Below are 21,923 nucleotides of genomic sequence, written 5' to 3' on the forward strand. Positions count from 1 at the left end.
AGGGGAAAGCAAATAAAGTGGGTGTTGTTGTGCGAGTCCAGCCAGGTACAGGGTGCCATCCCCACCCCAGATGATCACTGCAGGCCCCACTACTGGCCGGATGAGGAAAATGCATTTATTTGCTCTGGGATAGAAAGACATTTCTCTAGTATGTACAGCAGCAACATCCCACACATGCAGAGAGCGAACAGCCCACCCCCAGCCCGAGGGAGGGCCCAGTCACCGGGAGAGCAGCGTGGCCAGCGCCATCACTGCAAACATCCACAGGCTGTTCCAGCCGCTTTCCACACCACCTTTGCTTGTCTGGCCCTGCAGGCACTGCTCATCTCCCTTGCCGTTCCTGCTGTGGGAGCCTGTCTGGCCAGATGGGGCACTGGGAGGGAGAAGAGACTTGTTGACAGCTAACCAATGTGTCCAGAGCAGTGGGGCCATGGAGCAGAGGAGCTGGAAGGATGAGAGCCAACAGAAGAGCTGGAGCTCTAGTCCTTGGAGTCCAGGTGGTCTGAGGATCCAGGAGCAAGCCTGTGTTCATTCCTTTCCCATGCATGCAGCGTGTTGTGGGGAGTGCATGTTGTTGCTCAGGAGATCAGCTCGTGAATGGAATGGGAAGGAACGACAAGGCCAAAAGCCATGTGAAGCAGTTTCTGGCTTGCCTTTCCAGCATCCCCTCTCACCCAGGGGGAAGGGTGGTCTGAAGCTGGTGACACAGCTGAGCTGGCAGATGGTGTGGAACTTGGCCACTAAGAAATACAAAGGGGCTTGGAGGAACTGGAGGGAACTGCCATGGAGGCTGGGATCAGCTCATGCCTGTTGTTCTCCTCATGCATCTGGGACACTTCAGTGGAGCCTGGCTCAAATCCCGGCACCATGTGGGCAGCGTGCACCACATGCACCTTGTTGCGGTGCTTTTTTCTCAAGAGACAGCTGAAAACTTTTTTGAAGCCCTTGCGGAAATGCTTGGAGACCAGAGCGTAGACAATGGGGTTGAGGCAGGAGTTGGCATAGGCCATGCAGTGGGAAAGCAGGCGGAAGGCATAGGTGGCCTGGTTGAAGGGGAAGTCTCCATAGAGGTATCGGAGGATGACTACATGGTAGGGCAGCCAGCAGAGGCAGAAAAGGATGGTAACAATGATGATCATCTTGGTTACCTTCCGCTTGGCCTTCTTGGACTCTGATATGTCTTCTAGGGGGTCCACTGCTGTCCACAGGAACTTGATGGTCCTGGTGTAGGAGAGGCTGATGACCAGCACGGGGATGACATAGCCGAAGGCAAAGGTACTGGTGTCCATGACCTTGCGTCTCCACTCCTCCCAGCCAGGCATGCAGATGTAGCTGGACTCCCACTCAATCAGGTCATAGTAGCTTAGGTAGGGCCCAGCAAAGACCACAGAGAGGCCCCAGATCACAGCCATGGCAGCCACTGCATTGTGGGGGGTCCGCAGCTCCCGGGAGCGCAGGGGATAGCGGATGGCCAGGTACCTGAGGGGAGAGCAAAGCAGCCAGCACTGAGATTTCAGCCAAGCTCTGCCTGGCCACAGAAACTCCAGGGACAAGACAGTTTCCATAATTCTCCTGAAAGTCCCTGAGCAGTATCCCTATGTATTATCTCACATTCTCTTTGAGATACAGCCCTGAGTAAAGCAGCTTTTCTCTTTCTAGCAAGGATGCTTCTCCTCTGCAGGCTTAGACTGGCTCATCCCCTCTGTACATGGTGGGGTGGGTTATGTCCCTGAGCTGGGGCCAGAGTGATGGTGCTGTGGAGAACATGCAGATGTCCACTGCTTAGCAGAATTATCCAGTAGAAAGAGGTCTGAACTAGGGATTCAAGACCTGGGGAAGCTTCAAAGGGTGATGGATGCCATGCAAGCTCCTGCCCACTGAGGGCGTATTTCCAGCCTCCTCAGGCTCTTGAATCAGCCTGGAGGGACGGAGATTTGCCTTCTGGAGCTGTGACCAGGTGGGCCCTTGCCTTTGATACTGTCTGTTTTTTCAGGCCAGCCCAAAGCAGACCATGATGGTCTGTCTGCTCCCTCCAGCAGTACAAGGAGCAAGGTGGGCCAGGATGTGTTCCCTGTGGGAATCAAGGCTGGAGCTCAGCCCAGTGGGGACCTCTTCCTCATCCTGGACCGTTAGTGTGGGCTCAGTCAGAAGTGTGGCAGTTGACACAGTCACCTTATAGAGCCCTTGGAAATAATGTAGGTGGCATCAGTCAGGGTCAGAGTGTCCTGGGTGACCTCCCAAGAAGGGACTCTGCTCACAGTGCGGGTGCCTTTCTGCACAGGGTGCATGAGGACTGGGGATGGTGGGGGGACAGGAATTGCTAGATGACAGGTTTTGTGCTGGGCTGGCAGCCCCAGGGGAATGAGAGATGTGTTTGCTGCAGGAATGGGATCTCTCTTGCGAATTTCTGTGGCTTCCCTTATGGTGTCTTCTGTCTGTCTTGCTGCCTGCACATGATGCTTTTCTGAAGTGGCAGCTTGGGGATAGCTATTACGCCCCGAGTGCCATTGCTAATATAGAGTGAGGTGACTCTCAGCAGGAGTCTGGCACAGCAGGGAGCTGAGCTTGGTCTCACATGCCCTAACCATAAGGCAGGTCTTTCCTGCAGAAAGCACAGACAGGAGCAGCACCAGCTATGCCCTCGAGAGATCTGGAAGTGCTGCTTGGCGGTTGTTAGGGCAAGGTGTGGTCCCCAAACTGCTTTTGGCATTGATCAGTATCACTGAGGTTTGAACCATCTGCCTCATGGTGGTGGGCCACAATCTTTCCATGCCCTCACTCAGCCCATCTTCTCAGACCACCCTCCTTCCCCAGCCCAAGGATGTCTTTAGACCGTTACCTGTCCACAGAGACAGCAGCCAGAGTAAAGCTGCTAGCATACATGGTGAGGTAGATGAAGAAGTGGACAGCCTTACAGATGAAGGAGCCGAAGACCCAGCCCTCAAGGGAGTAGATAGTGGCCTGGAAAGGCACGCAGAAGACAATGAAGAAGAAGTCAGCCAGGCTGAGGTTCAGGATGAAGAGGTTGGTAGTGTTGTGGCCCATTTGCCCGTTGCGCAGCAGCACTGCCAGCACCAAACTATTGCCCACTGTGCCCAAGAGGAAGATGAGGGAGAAGACCACAGGGACAATGACACTGGCAGGGCTGAACTGGTAGCTGTTGGAGGAGTTCCAGTACCCAGCCAAGCTCGCGAAGTCCTCGTGCTCTGTCATTCTGTGTTGCGGTGAGATGTTGGAGCCTGGGGCAGCAGACGGAAAGATGTGAGATACTGGAGAAACACTGCATAGCTTGTTAGCTCGGCTGATGGGCCTTTTGGCTCACGGAAGACACAGCCTGTTTTCAGCTCTGTGACCTGCATGGTTTTCAGCAGGTTCCTCTGGACACTGCTGGCTTGGAGGACAGGTGGGGTTAAGTTGGGGGTATGGGGTGCCCTGGAGTGAATCCACAGCCCATGTTCAGACACTGCCTTTGACTGCTGGAGGTGAGGTTTAGGGCAGAGGAGAGGATGGCACCTCCTGAACATGCAGATTTGGGGATCCAGCAAGCTGACGGGAATCACACCAAGCCCTGTTGAGCACTATCACAGCTGTTATGAGACCATTCCTATGCAGTTGCAAGTATCTCCAGAGGCAAGTGTCAAAGGCTCATAAGGTCTAGGAAGCAGGATGCCATCTTGAGGTTCTCCGTGGTTGCCCGTGACTCATGACTCACCTACGTGAAGTCACATTAGTGCTTCTGTCCCTTTTACAGATGGGACTTGAGACATGGCAAGCATGGAGAGGTTGTTTTGTAACTCGTTTGATCAGGGAACTCACTGATGCAGCTAAGAAACAAATCTTTATCTCTGCTGGGTTAACTCTGATCATCTCTCTGTACCCAGTCCTGCCTGCAGACAGGACAGTGATAGAACAGGCACAAAGTGAAATCAGGCTCTCTTAAGTGACACATACAAACTGTGACACTGATGCTGGGACACTGAGATGCTAAGAGAGTCTCATGGAGCCATCCAGAGCATCTCTGGCAGAGTGAGATGTCTCCCAATCCCTATTTAGCATCTTCTCAAGAAGCTGCCACTCACCAGCTGGGCAGGCTGTAGGTGCCTCCGCTTCCCCGTTTGTGCAGCAAAGCTGCCATCAGGCACCTTGTTCGCTCTGCGGGGGCACGAGCCAGAGCCCCCCTTGCTTGGCCGGTTCGGAGAGTTAGCCCGGGAGCCGCCGCTGCCCGCCAGCACCCCACCGGGCACCAGCCCGGCCACAGCCCCCTGCCTGCGCCGGGCAGGGTCGGGCAGCCCGAGCACTGTCCCGTCCTGTAGCGGGCACGGCCGTCGGCGCCCGGTTGGGGTTGCCTGTGCCCGCGAACCGCTCCCCTGCCCGGCGCAGGTTCTGCCGCCACCCGCCCCCGGCCCCGCTCCGCTCCCGGCCGCGCTGTCCCCGACGGGGCACCGGCTGGACCCTACCTGGCTCCGGCCCCGCCGCCGCTGAGAGCAGCTGCTCGCTGCCCGTGCTGCTGCTGCTGCCGGTGCTGCTGCTGCTGCCGATACCACTTCTGCTCCTGCTACCACTTCTGCTCCTGCTGCCGGTGCCGCTGCCCGGTGCCACTCCGGCTGCAGTTGCCGCTCGGGCAGAACCCGCTTGCTGGCAGCGGCTCCACCCCTGCCCCAGCGCGTCCCCGAGCATTCACACACAGAAACTGTGCATGCACACGCACCCGGACACACACGCAACACCGGCAGAAACACAGACGCACACTCCTGCACACCCGTGTGTGAACACTCGCACCCCGCACCGCGTGCAGAACACACTCAGCACCCGCATCACATGCACGCTCCCCTGAAAACACACACTTATAAAATGCACCAGCAAGTATAAGCCTCTTGAACACCGACACTGAGCACAACCTGATGCATGCCTGCCCTTGCACACGCAACCCCTGACACACCTGCACAGGTGCTTCCCTCTACACGCACATCCCTCAGCACCAGCCACCTGTCCCAGGTGGGCACGGGGGAGGGCTCTGGAGCTATCTGGGGACCTGAGGGGCAGCAGGAGCTCCCCCAGCAGCTTCCCTGGGGCTCCCGAGCACTGGTCAGAGGTTGGATGGCCCTAAGGGAACCCAGGGAGTCACCAGCTCCTTGGACACACACACAGATATTTCAGGCTGCTGGTAGTCCTGTGTCTCCTGCACTCCAGGATCTGCACCTGGGCTTCCATGATGGTGGGATGGCCAGACACTCACTCCAGCTGGGCTGCTGGGCCCAGGCTGACAGCCTATCCTATTTTTGATTCCTCAAACTCTGTCCTGCAGCCCATTGCTTTTTTATTTCTCCATCCCTTTGTCCTGATCCGCATTCCCCTGTTTTTTCCCCTCTATCCATCTGACTCATTCCCTGTACTTATTCTTCTCCCCCTGTCCACATTTCCCACTCTCTGTCTCAGTTTTTCTGTCTTCGTCTCTGTCCTTCTTCCTGTTGTTCTTTCCATCCTTCTGTCTTGTAAACTGTCATTATTTTATCCTTCTATATCCTCTGTCTTTCTTCCCATTCATGCTTGCCTCTCTGTCTCTCTGCCCTCCTCTCTGTCCCTATCTTTTTGTCAGTCCGTCTGTCCTCGTCCCTGTCCCTCTCCTTCTCTCAGTCTTTCTGGCCTCTTTTTTTCTTTCCTCTGTCATTGTGTCCTGCTCCCAGTCCTACTGATTTTCAATTCTTGCTGTATCCCTCTGTCCTCATTTTCTTCTCTCTGTTCTTTTGTCCTGCTCCCCAACCCCATTCTCCCTTTCTCTACATCTGTCCTGCAGCCAATCACTGTTTTTCACTTCTTCATCTTTATCCTGATTTGCATCCTTCCCTTTTCTCCATCTCTGTCCTTCTTTTTCTCTCTGTCTTGCTTTCTCCTTTCTTCTTACTCTCCTTCTCTCTGTTCCTGTTCTTTTCCCCATCAATACTTTTTCCTTCATCTCTCTGTTTCGCTGTCTCTCTGTTAACCCCTATGACCTTCTTCCCATCCTTCTTTTTTTGCTGTCTGTCCTGCTGCCTATCACCATTTTTCTTTCTGCATCCCTCTGTCCTGCTTCCCACTCATCTTGCCCACCTGATCCCCATCTTCTGCTCCCCATTAGTATTTTTTTCCAGCTCTCTGCCCCACTCTTTTTCTCTCTATCCCTCTGTCTTCCCTGTTCCTTTTTTCTTACTCCACCTCTATTCCTTTTTGTCATTCCTCCTGCTTCCCTATACCTGATTTTTCTTTGTATACTTGTGTACCACTCTCTGTTCCTCCATGTTTCTATCCCACTGTCCTGCTCCCCATCCCTCTCTTTGCCTCTTTATCCTTCTGTCCTCCTCCTTATCCATGTTTTTTTTTTGTTGTTCGTGTTTTTTTTTTTTTCTTTCCCTATCTGTTCTCCTGCTCCCTGTCCCTCACTTTCCGTGTATCTTTTTGTCCTGCACCCTGTCCCTCTCTTTCTTTGCACTTGGTTGGTGTGTTGTCCCCAAACCAGGGTTCTGTCCACCAGTGTGCAAAAATGCCAAATTGTAGCACCCAGAGATGAGATATGGTTTATTACTGAGTTGCACAAGCTGGATACTGGAATAAAGCCAGCATACCAGAAAGAAAAGTTACAGCCATTATATACAAAAATCTTATAACTACTCAGGGCGGTCCTAAAGAGCCAATTGGTTACACATTTGCATATTGCATTACGTAATCATTTTAGTGTATAATGAGCAACATTCAGCTTAAAGACACTTTATCCAACAGTCTTGAGATATGTGTTAAAGCAAGACTCAACTACTTGTGTGGACTTCAAAATGTCTAAAGCTGCAAGGTCAGTAGTGTCCGTAGTTCACGATGAGGTGTCTTGCAAGTTGCTCTTATCTTTGCTATATGAGCAGACTGACCTAAAGCTGAAAGCATTTCCGTATCTTTAGGGAATTGCAGACAGGATTAATTCCAGTGATGACAACAGGTGATTGCCACGGAGTCCGTGGAGCAGGTTACATGTCAGGGGGTGGTGGCCCCACGTTGCTGATGGGCTGCAGCTGCGGGCCAGGGCTGGAGGAGCCCCAGGTGTGTCCGAGCCGCTATGGGAGGAGCTGCGGCAGGGAGCCCGGTCTGTGGATCTGCTGCCGAGCACCGCCTGGGCCCATCGAGGTGAGCGGCACCGGGTTGCCCCAACACCGCAGTGGAACGGAACGCCGGGAGCGGCGGGGGAGCGTCAGGACCGGGTCCGGACAGAGGCGTTCTGGGGTTGGGGGACTGCCCGGGGGCTCTGCGTCCGGCGGTACCGCGCGAACTGCGGGTGCCGGGTAAAGGCTCAGGGGCGGTGGTGCCGATCGGGGCCGTGCGAGGAGGGCGAAGGGGCGAGACCCGAGCGAGACAGCGGCGAGGCCGCGCTCGGGGCTCCCGGGTGGTGCGAGGGCAGCGCCCAGGGCTGCGGCGTCCCCGCAGCACCGGGGTGTGCTGGGAGCGGGAGTCCTCCGGCGCCGCTCGGCCACGTGCTCCCGGTGCAGGCGGGGCCGTAGGACCCGTCCCCTGCCGCGGTCCCGCCGGGGGCTGCGCTTTCCCGCCGCTTCGTGCCGGCTGTCGCGGGTCCGCTGCCGCCGGCTGGCACGCGCCGCAGCAGCGCACGGACGGCGCGTGCGCGGTGACGCCCGGTGCCGCACGTGCGTGGGTGGGGTCCGCGCTCCGCCCCCGCGAGCGGCAGTCTGTCCCGCCCCTCAGAGCTGCGCATGCGCGATGGCGCGCAAGCTGACTCGCTGCTGCCTCCTGGTGGGCCGAACGCGGTGTCGCACGTTGGGTTTGACGCATGCACGGTGAGGAAACCGCGCTACGGCCGTGGCCGGGCAGCGCGTGCGCGGTGCCCTTAGCCCGCCCGCTGCTGCCTCTAAGTGGCCGCCGGGCGGTACCGCCACTCAGGGCCCGTCCCGGCGCCTCTGGTGCAGCCCGGCCTGCGCTCGTAGGGTCCGGTCACCCGGGTTTGTACCGGGTGTGAGCAGGAGGGTGCCCTCCGCTGCCCGTTCTGCTGGAGCGATTGAGTTCCCTTGTGCTGCAGGTCGCTGTAGGCGGCTCCCAGCACACGTCTGGCTGTGGAGCGGGAGCTGAGGGACCCTGGCAGGAACCTGTTCCACTCCAGGTCGTTCTGGAAAAACACTTGGTGTGTTTTTTTCCACACTTGTCGTGTCATTTCCTCTCACACGAGCTCGAGAGAAATGTGTCGGTGCTTGAACATGTAAAAATATCTCACTATGTAAGTGGAGATACCTCAGGGCTTCATATTAACGGCTCCTGTGCAGGCCCAGGCCTCTGGTACTGTGTGCATGAGGAGAAAAGTAGTGTCCCTTCCTCAGCCTGTAGCAGGACCAGCCTTTAGCATGTTGTACTACTGGTAAGAACCAGCAGAAATGAAATATTTTCTAATAAATCCTGCATGAAATGAAACAGGTTTTCCTTATTGCTTTTTTTTTTTTTTTAAATATTACTGTAGTTGCACGTTTATGAGCAAACTGGTCATAGTGTTTGTATTAAGTATTTTTTACCATATGCACTAATGACATCTGCTGCAGATGGATCACTAATCCATTGTTCTGGGTTACGAATAGGAAGAAGAGAGTTGGTTCACTCTAGAGCCTGTGCATGTTGAAGTGTGAGTCCCTACATGGAATAGATGAAGACATTGGTAAGTAAAAAGAGGCACTTAAACCACATACAGTAGGCCTTATATTTTTGTCTTAAAAGTTGCACATTATCCTGTGAAACTCAACCCATTTTATTCAGGGATAAGAAAAATCATTCTAAGAGATTCTAGAACCCAAAGCTTGAGTACAGATCAAGCTCTTTGCAGAAACACCAAAGGGAAAGTAAAGTTTTATGCCCCAGTCCTAAGAGTGCTTAATCATAAGTAGAATTCAGTTCTTCCGTGTAATTCCTTTCAATGTGACTCTGAAACTGCTGAACTGGAATACAGTTTCTTTATGCTGTGGTTTTTAGGCAGCTAAATCCCCATTTCCAAGAGGATTAGAACTTGCACATGTTATAGGTTGGTAGCTGTGGTTCTCAGGTATGTTATCTTTCTCCAAGTTTTGGTTGCATTGCTGCTGAATGTGCTTGGTGACTTCCCTTCTCCTCCTCACCCAAAACGAAATCACTTACAGCAAACAAAGCTCTCCTTGCACCTTTCTCAGTAACCTTCTCCTCCAGGTTAGGAAGCATGGATTGAATTCTGTGTGCACACACCGCCCTCAGTGGATGTGTTATTACAGCACAGGGTTTGCACCTGTTTATAAAGGACACTGTTGTGTTTTCGTCCACACTCCTGTTATCTCTGCCAAATTTCCAACTATTGCTGTGTCTTGTTTTCTCAGTCTGTCCAGTTACCAGGATCCAACCACTTCAGTAATATTCAGGCTCTTAAGGGCTGTGGTGAGTGGCCTGGCAGATACATGTGGCTCCATAAAGAAACAAATCCTTTTTTCTGTGAGCAGGGGTAGAAACTGGCAGTACACAGCATGCAACCTCGGTGCAGCGTTACAGTTGGTGAAATCTCAAACAGGCTGCAGTAACTGACAGAAAAAGCTTTATTCAGCTTTCATAGAAATCTTTAAACTTTCCTTTTAAACAAAAGCTAACCTGCTAATTTATGTGGTACTATCTTAACTATTTACTTCATCTGCATCTTGTAGGAACCTCTGGAGTCTGTCATGCACTGGCCTCACTCTTACCAATTAATGAGAGTGATGTGTGACAGCATTAACCCTTTGATAATGGCTCTTCTCAAAAGAAGAGCGGATTTGTGCTGGTTGTGATGGTAGATCAACAAAGGCAGTAAACAGGCACGAGCAGACCTTGGGTATGATGCAAGGTCAGGGTCTTGCAACACTGGATTGTGACAGCTGGATAAAAAAGGAGGGTGGGTGTGCATGTATCTGCGTGAGGGTGTGTAGGCTCAGAGAATGGAATCAGAATGAAAAATGTGTCAGGTGGCTTGGAAACAAAGAACCCAGTGTGATTGTTTTGTGGTTTGTGGTGTTTGCGGTTTTTTTGTCATCCTATAGAGAAGTCCAGGTTTGTAGAGCTGGTATATAGTTATTTCATACAGGGACAAGCAGCAATGTTCACCTTTTCTTACCCAAGTCAGAATTAGTGACTAACACAGCTGGAGCTTTATTTGCTTGCAGTTGGAGAAGAAGCAGCCTGTAATATCAAAGTTTTGAGAAGTCTGGAGGAAATCAATAGAGACTCAGATGGTGGGACTGATAATTTTATACAGCTTTTCAGATTAAAGTTCATCTTGACCTTTAGTAAAGCTAAGAGTTCTCAAGGCCCCAGCTACTGTTCTTTAGTAATTGGAGCCGTCCAACTGCTCTGAAATATTTTTGTCCTCTTATTTAGAGTTGTTTCCCATTCTTTACCCTGTACAGGGAATAGTTAACCTAGACAATTGATAAATAAATCAAGTCCTTCCATGACAATTTTGCAAATGACTCCTGAGAAGTCTTGCCCATTAAAGCCAATCCTAGCAGTTATCCATGTTGGGAACTTATTGTGTGGAGTGACAGAGTTGGGCTGGCCCTACAGGGTAGTGATGTGTTAGTGTTAAGCCAAAGAAGCCTATCCCTTTCCTGGGAGACAGATACTGTCTGCACCAAAGCAACCAGCATGTTGACTCTCCTTGGGGATTTTTCTAAAGCAAAGTGTAGTGTTTCACAGACTGTTACTTTCTGTAAGGCACTAGATATGATTCTCTGTTTTTTTTTGTAAGACCTTGGAGGAGATATGTTGCATTTCTGAGTGCCTCAGTTTACCAGCTAAACACTCTGTTTAGAATATAGTTACTTGAGGCAGGCTCTGACCTACCAGAGCTTGCTGAAAGCTGGCAGGAAAATATCACAGCAGGGAAATACCACTTTGTTATTATGCTGTCATTTAAATGTCTTGTGTTGGCCCCTATTGGAGACAGGATGCTAGGACAGGTGCATTTTTGTTCTGATCTGCTGTGTTTCTGTGCTCAGTTAATGTACATCACCCAGCAAATATGATCTTGGTGAAGATTTTCAGGTACTTCTACATTATTCTTCAAGTAAGTCAGAGAGGCGCTTCAAGAGCAGTATAGAAGAATCTTACCTCTTCACCTCTTGTGTCAAATAGCAAATAATAGTACTCATCAACACAGCTTTAAGACCAGCAATCAGATCAGTAAGAGCTCATGCTAATGGGGGGGATGCTGTGCTCTTTAATGCATGGCATAAGCTCACCATGCTGTGTAAGAAAGTACAATTGCTAATGAAAGAGCAATTCCAGATTCTAATGTCACTTCTACACTTTTTGATGTTTTTCTTTTATATCAACTGCTGCCAAAGTTGATGTAAGAAGAGCGAATTTCCCATAAACAAACATTATTACCCAGGAATCAGGAGTCAACTGGGCAAGCAAAAAAACTACCACCTCCTACCTCTTCCGTACTTGTGTCTTATTTTGTTTCTTTGAGGAAGAAATGTTTAATTGAGTGTTTTGTTCTTGGTCACCAGAAGTTTCTCCTTGCAAAAACGGTGTGAGGAGCTGCATGGATGAAAACTAGCTCCCTGGAGAGGCTGTGGGTTTCCTTCTCCTGAGATTCCTAGTAGCTCTGGCTGTTTCCATTGGGGCTGATAGAAGCCATCCCCCAGTGCAGATGCTGTTGGCTCCTTCTGCTGTGCAAGGGCAGCAGGAAGGAGCTCAAGGAAGAAAATTGCTTTCTTGAGGGAGGGTTAGTGCCTGCCCAGCTGCCACAACGAAGGGCTGTGACAGATGCCTGCCAGGCCAGAGTCTTGCTCCTTGTGCTTTTACCAAAAAATGCAGGTAGCAAAAGTAGACTGTTTCTGAACTTCTCTCCCCTGCCCTTGTCTTTCTGTACTTTACTTCTCCATCTAAGGCTAATGGAGAAAAGACAACACAAGAGCCTTCACCCAAGGAGTGGTTTGAAGTCTGCTCCTTGGCTGTGACTGGTTTTGCTCTGACTTCTTAGGGATGGGAGTGGGACACAATTGCACATCCTAAGGAAGCCTCAGAGCTTTCCTATTGACTCGACTCATGCACTAAAGCTTCGGCACTCGGGGCTTGTGGTCAAAACTTGTCTCAAGGATTTGGACATTTGTTGTTTGCTGCACTGGATGCCCAAGACCAGGGAAGGAAAATATGACAAGCTTTATTGATGGAATAAGTGGATGCAAATAATAATGTGTATAAATGAGTAGGCTCTGGTTGGAGCCAAGAGGTCAAGGCATTTCCCCAAGGAAATGGTAACCACTGTAGCCATCATCTCTACATTTCCAACATGCAATTCTGTATGAAACTGCTTCTTTTCACTGCAATAGGGCTTTAAAAATAAAACTTGATTTGCGTTTTGTAGTGATGAATCAATACCAAGAAATGTGGCTCTACATTAGTATTTGATCCAGCTGCAAGTCTCACTTTGCTGCAGTGGAGAAGGCCTATTCTCAAGCTTGCATCAAACAAGCTGTGCTGCTCAGGTGCTACTTTATTTGATGTTGCATTTTCATTGTATCACTTAATGCTAGTGAATGAGGTGTTGGGCACTGTTTCTTCTCCATTGTTTTAAGTTACCTTTAAATATCGATTGCTTGCCACCTGGGGGCAGAAGCGTTCTTTCCTGGGGCCTGGATGCCGAGCTGTTGGTGTCAGAAGCTTTAGAATTCCCAGCTTTGTCATTTGCTCATCAGACAAGCGGCTTGTGTTCATCTGTGTAAAGGCTCAGATTGTCTCCCTGTTAAGAGCACGTTTTGCCCTCTGAGCACTGTGCGATGCTCTGCTCATGCAGGCATTCGAACAGCTGTGCTTGTTTGTCTCAAGGTGTGCAGAGAAACAAAACCATGAAATCATTGTGTGTATGTATGTTGGGGGGGAAATACTGAGCCTGTGATGAGAGTTGAGGTCGGTGTTGCTGGAGCAGTGTGTCAGGTGGGAAGTGCAAGCACTCTTCTCCGGTCTTTCTCCTGGCTCATGCACACAGAGAGGAGGGCTGGTTCCATCCAGCTGATGGTGTGGGTGGGCATGAGGGTGACAGATGCCTCCTGATGCCTTTAGCTGTGACAATCTCCCTGCCCCCAGATGAGACGTGCTGTGGTGTTCTACTGCTGGTGACAAGGCTTTTAACAGGCTGATCAGTCAATAACTGGATAGGAGCAAAACTCCATCTACCTTTGAGCTGAACTATATGACTGATGACAGGCACAGGAGCTTGCCAAGTGTACTGAGAAAAACAGTTCCACTGTACATGCCGGTTCTTACAGTGCAGGCTGGGTTTTAGGCTGCAGTTGTGCTCCCATATGAGAGCCAAGCTGACCTTGCTCCAGCAGCCCTGCTCTTTGCCATCCCCTTCCCTGGTGATTTGCTCTGCAGCATTAATGTCTTCAGTGGTGTTTTGCCTTACATCACTACTTCGTCAAGTGGTTTCAGCCTCTGTGAACCTCTGAGAGGTTACCATCTCTATGAAGTAAACCCATCGTTTTGATACTGGGAGTGAGTGAAAAGAGATCCATAAAACCAAGTGTTTCTTAATTTGCATGTATAGTGTCCATCTCTGTCCCTTTAGTTCCCACAGTCATTGCCCTCCCTCTACCCAGGTCCACAAGCAACTTGGCTTCTTGTCCCCCAGTGCCCACAGTCAAATCCTTCCCTCTGCCCAGAGCCTTGGGCCATATCCCTCTCTCTCTCCCAAGCCCTGGGTCTTGTTTTTGTCACCAGTTCCCAGAACCACATTCCACCCTCCACCCCCAGTTCCTGCAACCATTGGTTGACTAGTCCTGACAGATCAGAGGTGGGATGTAGGTGGGGAGCAATAATAGGTTAAACTACTCCAGATGGAGCAGAGGTGCAGTGTTAGGGTTGGTTAACTAGTCCAGATGGAGCAGAGGTGAATGCTGGGAAATCGAAAATGGCCTGAAGGGAGACTGCACATCTTTACATTCTGTGCTGCTGGACCAGCCCCAGAGCTGCCCAGGGCGGACCTTGGGCTGACTCAGAAAATGCAGTATGAAAACCCTCAGGTTACTGCTCATGCATTACTCAAAGCTTAGGTGTTTATTATATTTATCACTTAAGTACTATTACCCACTGTAATATAAGTATATACTAATAATATCTCATATGCTTAGGTAGCTTTTTCTGCCTCTGATTTAAGCTTGTCCCTCTGTTGAAATCCCTCTGAGCTCTCCCCTCCTGGTCTGCCTGCTGTCTGCTCCTGCCTGCCCAGCACCAGCCTTGCCTGACTCCTGTCCTGGTTCCTCTCCCTAGGAAGAATGCGAATGGAAGTACAGTGCAAAAAACCTAGCTTGCCCTTAAAATATAAAACATGTCAGTGATTTAGAACAGTTGCTGCTGTTGAAGTCAGTGCTTGATTATTTAGGTTAAAATGCGTTCAGCATTTTGACTTCCCATTCAGAAAATGTGTGGCGGGGAATAACAATGGATGAGGAAGCACGAGTTTTGGCAGTTGGAGTTAAAGAATGTTGCCTGATATTTGGTATCAGGAGCTTTTTTAAAAACTTAGCTATTTCTTTCATGCCATAAAGTATCAGTTAATGCACTGAATAGACTGTCATATAGGGTACGAGGACCATGATTAGGCAGTTTTTCAGACTTTGCCTGTCAGCAGAAATATATGTTCTTGGAACCTCTTCTGAAATAGCTCACTGAGGCTTTGCTTTTGGGCGAGACAGATAAAGTGTTCACTGATTAGATGAGGAGGACTTGAGAAACCAAATGGCGGGAGTGATAAAAAGTGATGTATGATGGTAGGGAAAAAACGCTAGAAGCTGCAAGGGATAGAGCTAGAGACGTGGGTGGGGATGGAGAGAATCTGAAATGAGCTGAAAAAATAATTGGTACTGTTTGTTCATCCTTTTCTTTCCATATTGCTCTTTGCCTAACCCCTAATTGATCAGAAAGACTGACCCATTCTTGTACCAAGAGGTTATTTCATCTAAAAAGCACATAAGAGGCAATGAAATCAGAACTCTTCATTTGTGCATGCCGGTGGCAGTATTTAGTGCTGCCTGGTGTCAGTGACGCTGGATGGTGAGTCTGTGATCATAACACTGCTTTCTGTAGCTGCAAATTTCCACAGGAATTTTGGCTTGCTGGGTGTTGCCTCCTTGTCTGAACTCTCCGATCCACCCAGCAGTTCCTCTCTTTACAGATGCATTTCTGGGTATGAACCTTGGCTTTACGGCAGCCAGTACTCAGATGAGACCCCGAAGAAAGACTGTCACTTGGGAATACTTCAGTGTTGCTGTGTTTTTGGAGAATCAGGGTGAGATTATCAAAGGATGGTCTGCAGACCAATGAAACTTATCTCCTCTTTTCAGCCTTCATTGCAGGTTGGAAGGTGATTTTGGCATGGTGAGGCATGGAGCATGTAGAAGGTACTGCTTTGAACATTACTCCTAACAAGCCAGTGTATGGTGATGGACACCGTGGTTTGTGTTACTAGAGAGGTGCACTGCAGTGGTCTATACAAAAGCGTCTTGAGTTAAATGAGCTGATCCTGAGGTCCCTAGAGACTTGCTAGAGCGTGGCAGGTTTGACAGGGGGTGGTACTTCACCAAAACCATGCAGAGCACCAGGTGCTTGTCCCAGTGTGGTGATGGAGGCTCCAATGAGAGCACAAATAGCTCAGCTCCCCCATGGGATGCTGATATTGGTGTCTGGCAGCTACATTAGCCCCAGCAGGATGTTGCACAGCACGTAAATCCCGGTGTTTCAGGGTAAAGTAAAAGGAAAGTAATGATCTTGTCAAGGCCACTGTCTCAAAAACATCCAGTCTTGCTCCATTTAGGCTGTGATGTACTGAAGCTGAGCAACCACCCTGATCTACCCAGAAACAGCCTGTGCTGCTGAAAGCCTCTCCAATCTAATTTTATGCAAATGTTCCCCACTCTCTGTTAAGATGCTGTCCCATTTTTACCTCCTTTCCTTTTGAATTGTGCCTGTTTTGAGATCAGAAAGATGGGACATGGGAGAAAAGACCTCTAGAACTGTAAATACTGCATTAATGGTGTGTCAGTGCGGTCTGAAGTAGGATGAATGCCCTGTGCTTGACACATGAGATGGGATGCCCATTTTTGGGAGGATGGTACTTTGTCTAGAGGCTGTACCTAATTCAGTTATTCTCCTATGGTTGGCACCCCTCCTTCTAAACTACTTTGGTTAGGCTTTCCATTGTTACGGTGTGTACCAATTTGCTAAGTCTTGTTCTGTGTTGTAGAGTTCATAGATTAGTATTAACTGCACTATTGTCTTCTGATTTTATTTTTCTTTTTAAATCCATGGAGATATTCCTTATAGGATGCTACAGGGCAACTGATTTGATCGTGCTTTTAAAAATTCAGCCCTGACCCTCTATTGAGAAGTCAGTGGAAGCTTTCTTGTCCCAAGCCAATGTATATATGCAAGAAATATTCAGAATTAGAGCATTTGTCAAAACTGCTGGGTTTGATCCCAGTACGCAGAGTACCAGGCTCTGCTGTCTGTACTCCTTTTCTGCTGTGATGCTGGGTCAATAATTAGCAAGTGCAAACGGGCTTCCCAGCTCAGCCTCCCCTGTAGCTTTGTTAACCTGCCCTATTTCTACAAATCTGGGGCCAAGCGTGGTGCTCCAAGGGTTACCATGTGCTGCTGTGAAATGCTGCCAGAGAATGAATGGTGCCTGCTGCAGCCTGATGGGTCTTCCCTTACAGTACCTAGCCAATGGTGTTTTCTTTGAGCTTCTTGCAGATGGGTGTTTTATTCAGGGCTAGCAACAAGCTGTAAACTTACTGAAATATGACAATGACTGGAAGAGTGGTGAGGAAGTATTGAGAGGGAGGATAGCAAAGGGTCCTGCTGAAGAGATTGTGTGCTGGAGGGCAGTTGCTGGCAGAAATCATTAAAGGGTGGTTTTGATGGCATTAAATCATATGTTAATGAAGTGGCAAAATCTTGTGCTAATGGAGTTTCTTGATAGAACAAGAAACTGATGCCCTGTGTGAAGGAGGGACGACTCCTACCTATGCTGCCCAGGTCTGACCTGCAGACCCATGCGTCAAAGACAGTAGGTGACTTAGCTCTAGGAATGGAGTCTCAGTCCCTCACTCTGAGCTCTCCAGGCTGCACAGCCACTTAATTCTTCTTTTTTGCTTCTCTGCTTGGTCATGAATGGAAGAGCCAGATCAGGAGTTGATCCTGAGTGGGTAGACAGACCTGTGGCAGTGCAACTGCTGGCCCTGCTGCAAGTCATTTTCCCCTAGTCCATGGATGTTGTACCATGGAGCTGGCAGCCTGAGAAGGACATGTGAGCTGGGGTTGGCCTGCCCAGGAGGAAGGCCGAGGGAAGGTGGCCTGTGCAGCTGCTCTGTTCTCCTCTGGAGATGTGTGGAGGTGTTCAGCAGCTTTCAATATTGACTGCAGGTCACCTCCTTCCTGTCTCCATCTCCCTCTGCAGCCTGTAATCTGCCCTTTAGTGTGTTACCAGTCCTGCTCTCTGTATCCTGGCTCAGAGCACTTACTGCATGTGTTTCCAGGCTGCTGGAGGGCTTGTGGTGGTGCTGGTGCTCCTTGCTGCTGCTTCTCCTCTGAGGGCTGCAGGACCGCCCCTGCCAGCTCTGCCTCTTTATTCACTTTGTGCCATTAAATCACAAAGGAACAAGGGACACTGAGTCTTTTGTGCAAGTGGCCCTCAAAGCCAGGCCACCTGAAGTGTTTAAGTGCAGTTTAGAAGTGGACTAACCTTTAGACATCAGGTTTGAGCTTTATTAAAACAGCTGGAGCTATTCTGACAGTCAGCTTCCCTGGGCACTGGAGACAGATGAAACGGATACATGCTGCTAATTGCAGATGCTCATCTTGCACCCAGAGCCTCTATTTTTTAAGGAATCAAGCCACCACCCCTGCCTTCAACAGGGGCAGGACATGGCAGGTCACTACAGCATGGAGATGCAATCAGGCAGAAGATTTCTGCATCCCTGCTCTCTCTGCTTAGCAAAAAGTGCTGGAGGTGCTTTGGCTGTTGCTAGCTGTAATGTGGCTCACTTTATTTTTTTTATTATAGGAAGAGTTCAGTGTGAATGCAGAGAGGGCTCAGAGGCTCCTGGGGCTGTGACTGGGAAGTAGGCCACTTGCAGAGCCACCAGGCAGACGTTCAGTTCCGTTGTCCTGATGGCCCTCCTGAAACCCTGGGGAGATGTAGAGCTTATGGCTTGTGGTGCTGCATCACAGAGATTTGGGTTGCCTTGCAGAGGAATAGGAGGAAATGGGGAGTGTAAAAACTGCTGGAGCATTAATGAACTCTGGTGTTTTCTTTGTATTTTCTGAGTGTGCTTTTCTATGCTGAGCCTAAGTGTAAACACAAAATACAAATACTCATTTACTACTAATTTAGTGTTTTCCCTACCCCTTCCCGATGTCGCCCTGCTGTAGTGTGAACCCCATCATTTTGTTAATTAGGAATAGACCAGTGTGCCTCTGTTAGTTAAAAGGCAAGAAGAAGGAAGAATTTTAGGAACTACAGTGGTGTTGGGCTTGTGCCAGCTTCAGTTTTAAACCTTTGAAAACATAATCTGCACAGTGCAGACCAGCCAATTATTTTTTATTTATAAAAAATAAATTTCCATCAAACACCGTTCTTTTTGTTGCTGGTGAGGATGCTTCTTAAAATGAGATCCAGTTTTTCCTTCGTAACTTGTCAGGGTGAAAAATACTTAAGAGATGCACTTCCATCAGCCTTGTACTAAGTGGGTGGTAGGAAAAGTGGCAGAAGAGCAGCTGTTTAAGACAGGCCTTTAGGCTGAATGCATCCAGGCTGGAGATGTGTAGTGCATTCAAATTAGAAAAACTTATCTGGAGAGGTCAAGTGCTGTGCATTGTTTTCCTGTTAATGTGTATTTGATCTATAGAGCAGAGCACGGTTGTGACTTTTTTGGGATGGGTGTCTTTGTCACAGCCTGGTCCTGGCCTCAGGGGTCAGATGATGTGTGCCATGGCATCTGTGGAAAAATAAAATTCTATTGGGTTGTCAAACACTTCCTGCTTTATTGGGTAGGGTTTGGGTTCATTTTAATTTTATAAGAGCTGAGCCATTTCAGGTGAAACTTTCCATGTCACCTTTGCATTTCAGGAAAGGTTTTTTCTGCGTGGAGCAGAAAGAACTGAGATGAAGTAAAATCATGTCTGTCCTGGATGAACAGAACCATGTGATGGTATCTCGCATCACCTTCAGCATTCTTTAAACAAAGCAGGTACTGCAGCTTTGTGTCCAAGCATAATCTTTCAGAAAAGGCAAGTTTTGTTCTCTTGCATTTTCTTATGTAAGCAGGTCTGCCCTCATTACTTCAGACTTGTTCTTATTTTATTCTCAAGGGGTTTGTGCCATAGAAAAACATTAGCTGGGGAATAGATTGTACAGATAAAGAACAGGAAAGTTCTGATGTAACCCAGAGGAAGGAGCGATGCTGACCTGTGGAAAGGTATTTTAAAGCCTTTTGTGTCTGTTCTTGCTTTGAAATATGTATGACTGAGAAGCAACAACCCAGCAAAACTCCTGAGACTGGAGTCAGAAAAGCTCTGGTGACACTTCCCCAAACTGGTGCTGGGGTCCTTTATAAGGATGTGCTAAATGCATCTTCCTACCAAGCTTTGCTTGGCTTTGTTCTTCCCTCGCCAGATGTAACATCACATCAGGAAACAGAGGTCAGTGACTATCTGACCCACTTTAGATAAAGCTAAATCCAAGAAAATGCACTGTCATCTCTTAAATGAAAACTGTAAAGGGAAAACCAAAGGAGGAATAACATCCCTGCTCTTCTCTACCTGCCTTGAAACTAATGGCACTAATATGCTTTTCTGAAGTTCTGCCATAGGACGGTAGCTCTGCACTCTAACAAAGATGTCAATCAAAGTGCTCTGCTGCAATAAACAATAACTCTAATTATCTTGACAGCAAGAGTTAGGAGGCTTGAAAGTTTCCCAGAGGAGTAGGTGAGATGAGTGTGCAAAGAGAGCTAACAATCTCCGGTCTTGCTGCTGTGATGAATGAAGAGCTGACATGATGAATCAGGATGGCGGGTTTGGGGGCAAATAAGAAATTGTGCCATTGTGGGACCTGTTGGGGCTGTCATCAGAGGAGCGAGTGTGGCTTGTGCTGTCCTCCTCGAGCAGGCTTTGTCTGGGCCAACTAATTTATTGCCAGCAGCATGGCTGTAGCAGCAGAGACCAGCATAAGGTGACTTGTCAGGTACCTGCCCTGCTCCCTGGGTGGGCTTTGCCAGCCAGGCTCCTGCTGCTCTGGCTGGCTTGTATGATATTAATTCCAGCTCAAGGTGGTTTAAAACTAGCTCAGGTGCAATGCTTGACTCTTACACCCGAGTCATGCATAGCATTTCCCTGGCTCTTAGGGAAGATGGTAAGGAAGTTAAAATGCCATGTTTGCAGTATGACCTTGAGCATGTGCTGTTTCTTTAGCCTTCCTTATCAACACAGGTGCTCACTGATTCCTGAACCCAAAATACCTTGCTGGTGTTAACACTGTGTGTAACAAACCATCAAGAATCAGCTGTAAGATGTGAGTGTTCTGGTAATCTCTTTTGTGCTGTGTGAATATCTACATAAGCAGTCACATCCCTCCCAGAAAGTGAAGTCATCCTCAGCAGTGGTCATCTGAGGAAGCCAAGAAGACACAATTAACAAGGTGACTTTAGTAAACTTAAAAATAGGTTTGTGAAAATGCTTTTAAAGACCTGGGAAGACTTATGTCATCTTGCTGTGGGCTGTGTAGGGGAGAAAGCTATATGGAAAGTTAAAATGGAAAGTAAAATGGAGGACAGTTCATATTTAGCTGTTACTGATTGTTTTAAGTGTTTTGGGGTCAGCAGAGATCCGGGCTTTTCATTTGATTATAGCACTGAGCAGGTAGTTAATCAGACAAATGAGAACCTTGTGACGCTTTTAAATAAACAATGTGTACAATTTAATGTTTGTGGCTTGTAAGCGCTACAAGCTTTGTTACTGTCTTCAAAGCATGGGTGTGTGGTTTATAGATTGGTGGTCAGCGGTGCTCTTAACTGGATGGGAGTTGCGCTAATGAAATCTGAATGCTTCTATGGCACATGGTCTGTTATCCCCAAGAACAAATTGTTCTGATGACTTTCTGGCTCTTCAGAAGCCCGCTATGTGTAAAGCCATGGTCCAGGTTCATATTTAAAGGTGCGTGTGGGGACCCAAATACTTTGAAAATAAGACACTTTAATTAGGTTGTTCCTGAACATGTGCTTTAGAGGGAAAGACTGTGTCTCTATAGCCTTGACATGGAAGTGATCACAGTTGGGGTCTCTGGTACAGGACAATTTTCATACAGTTTAAGGTGTGTGATGTGCAGATGTAACTTTTTGTGATGTATGGTATGTGGTTTCTGCATGACCGAAGAGCGTGCATCTTGTATGTGATTCCTAGTTCATCATCACATGGGAAACATCATAAATATTCAATCTAGCGTGTTGGCTTGTGCCAGCTCATTAGAAATGGCCACTTTCAGCTCGGTGAGAGATGAGTAATAGGAGGGCAGAAACAGAGAGTGGATGTTGGTGGGTCGGTCTGTAATGTTTCCTGTCCTGTGGGCTAGTTGCCCTTGAAGCCCGGGGCATCAACAAGGCTTCTGGCCTCACTAATGTTTCCTGTTGCATGATCTGTGGCGTCCTGCTCCTCCCATCCCCTCCTCTCTCCAATGGATGTGTTTTAGACCATCACTGGGAACTGGCACACACAAGGATAAGCTAAGACCTCCTTTCCTAAAGACCTGTTTTTTCTCATCTGACTTTTCCAAACTCAGCTGCTGCTCTCTGCAGCTTTTGACTTTTCCTTTCTCTCCGGACTTTCAGTTCAATTCCCTAAGCTACTTTGTGAAG

General features: G+C 48.8%; 1 protein-coding gene across 1 annotated transcript; it reads right to left on the reverse strand.

Moving 5' to 3' along the window:
* Nucleotides 1–565: 565 nt before the first annotated feature.
* LOC136108817 (galanin receptor 2b-like) lies at nucleotides 566–3,228 on the reverse strand. Its single transcript, XM_065850958.2, has 2 exons — nucleotides 2,840–3,228; nucleotides 566–1,479 (listed from the first exon to the last, which is right to left on the reverse strand). The coding sequence occupies exons 1-2, from the start codon at nucleotides 3,211–3,213 to the stop codon at nucleotides 741–743; spliced, it is 1,113 nt and encodes a 370-aa protein (XP_065707030.1). The 5' UTR covers nucleotides 3,214–3,228; the 3' UTR covers nucleotides 566–740.
* Between the last annotated feature and the right edge of the window lie 18,695 nt (nucleotides 3,229–21,923).

This window comes from Patagioenas fasciata, chromosome 15 (genome assembly GCF_037038585.1).
Source record: "Patagioenas fasciata isolate bPatFas1 chromosome 15, bPatFas1.hap1, whole genome shotgun sequence".
NCBI lineage: Eukaryota > Metazoa > Chordata > Aves > Columbiformes > Columbidae > Patagioenas > Patagioenas fasciata.

Coding starts and splice junctions, on each gene's coding strand:
- LOC136108817 (XM_065850958.2), bottom strand. CDS start 3,213: ATGACAGAGCACGAGGACTTCGCGAGCTTGGCTGGGTACTGGAACTCC. Junction 1,480..2,839: donor GCTGCTGTCTCTGTGGACAG/GTAACGGTCTAA, acceptor CTCTCCCCTCAG/GTACCTGGCCATCCGCTATC.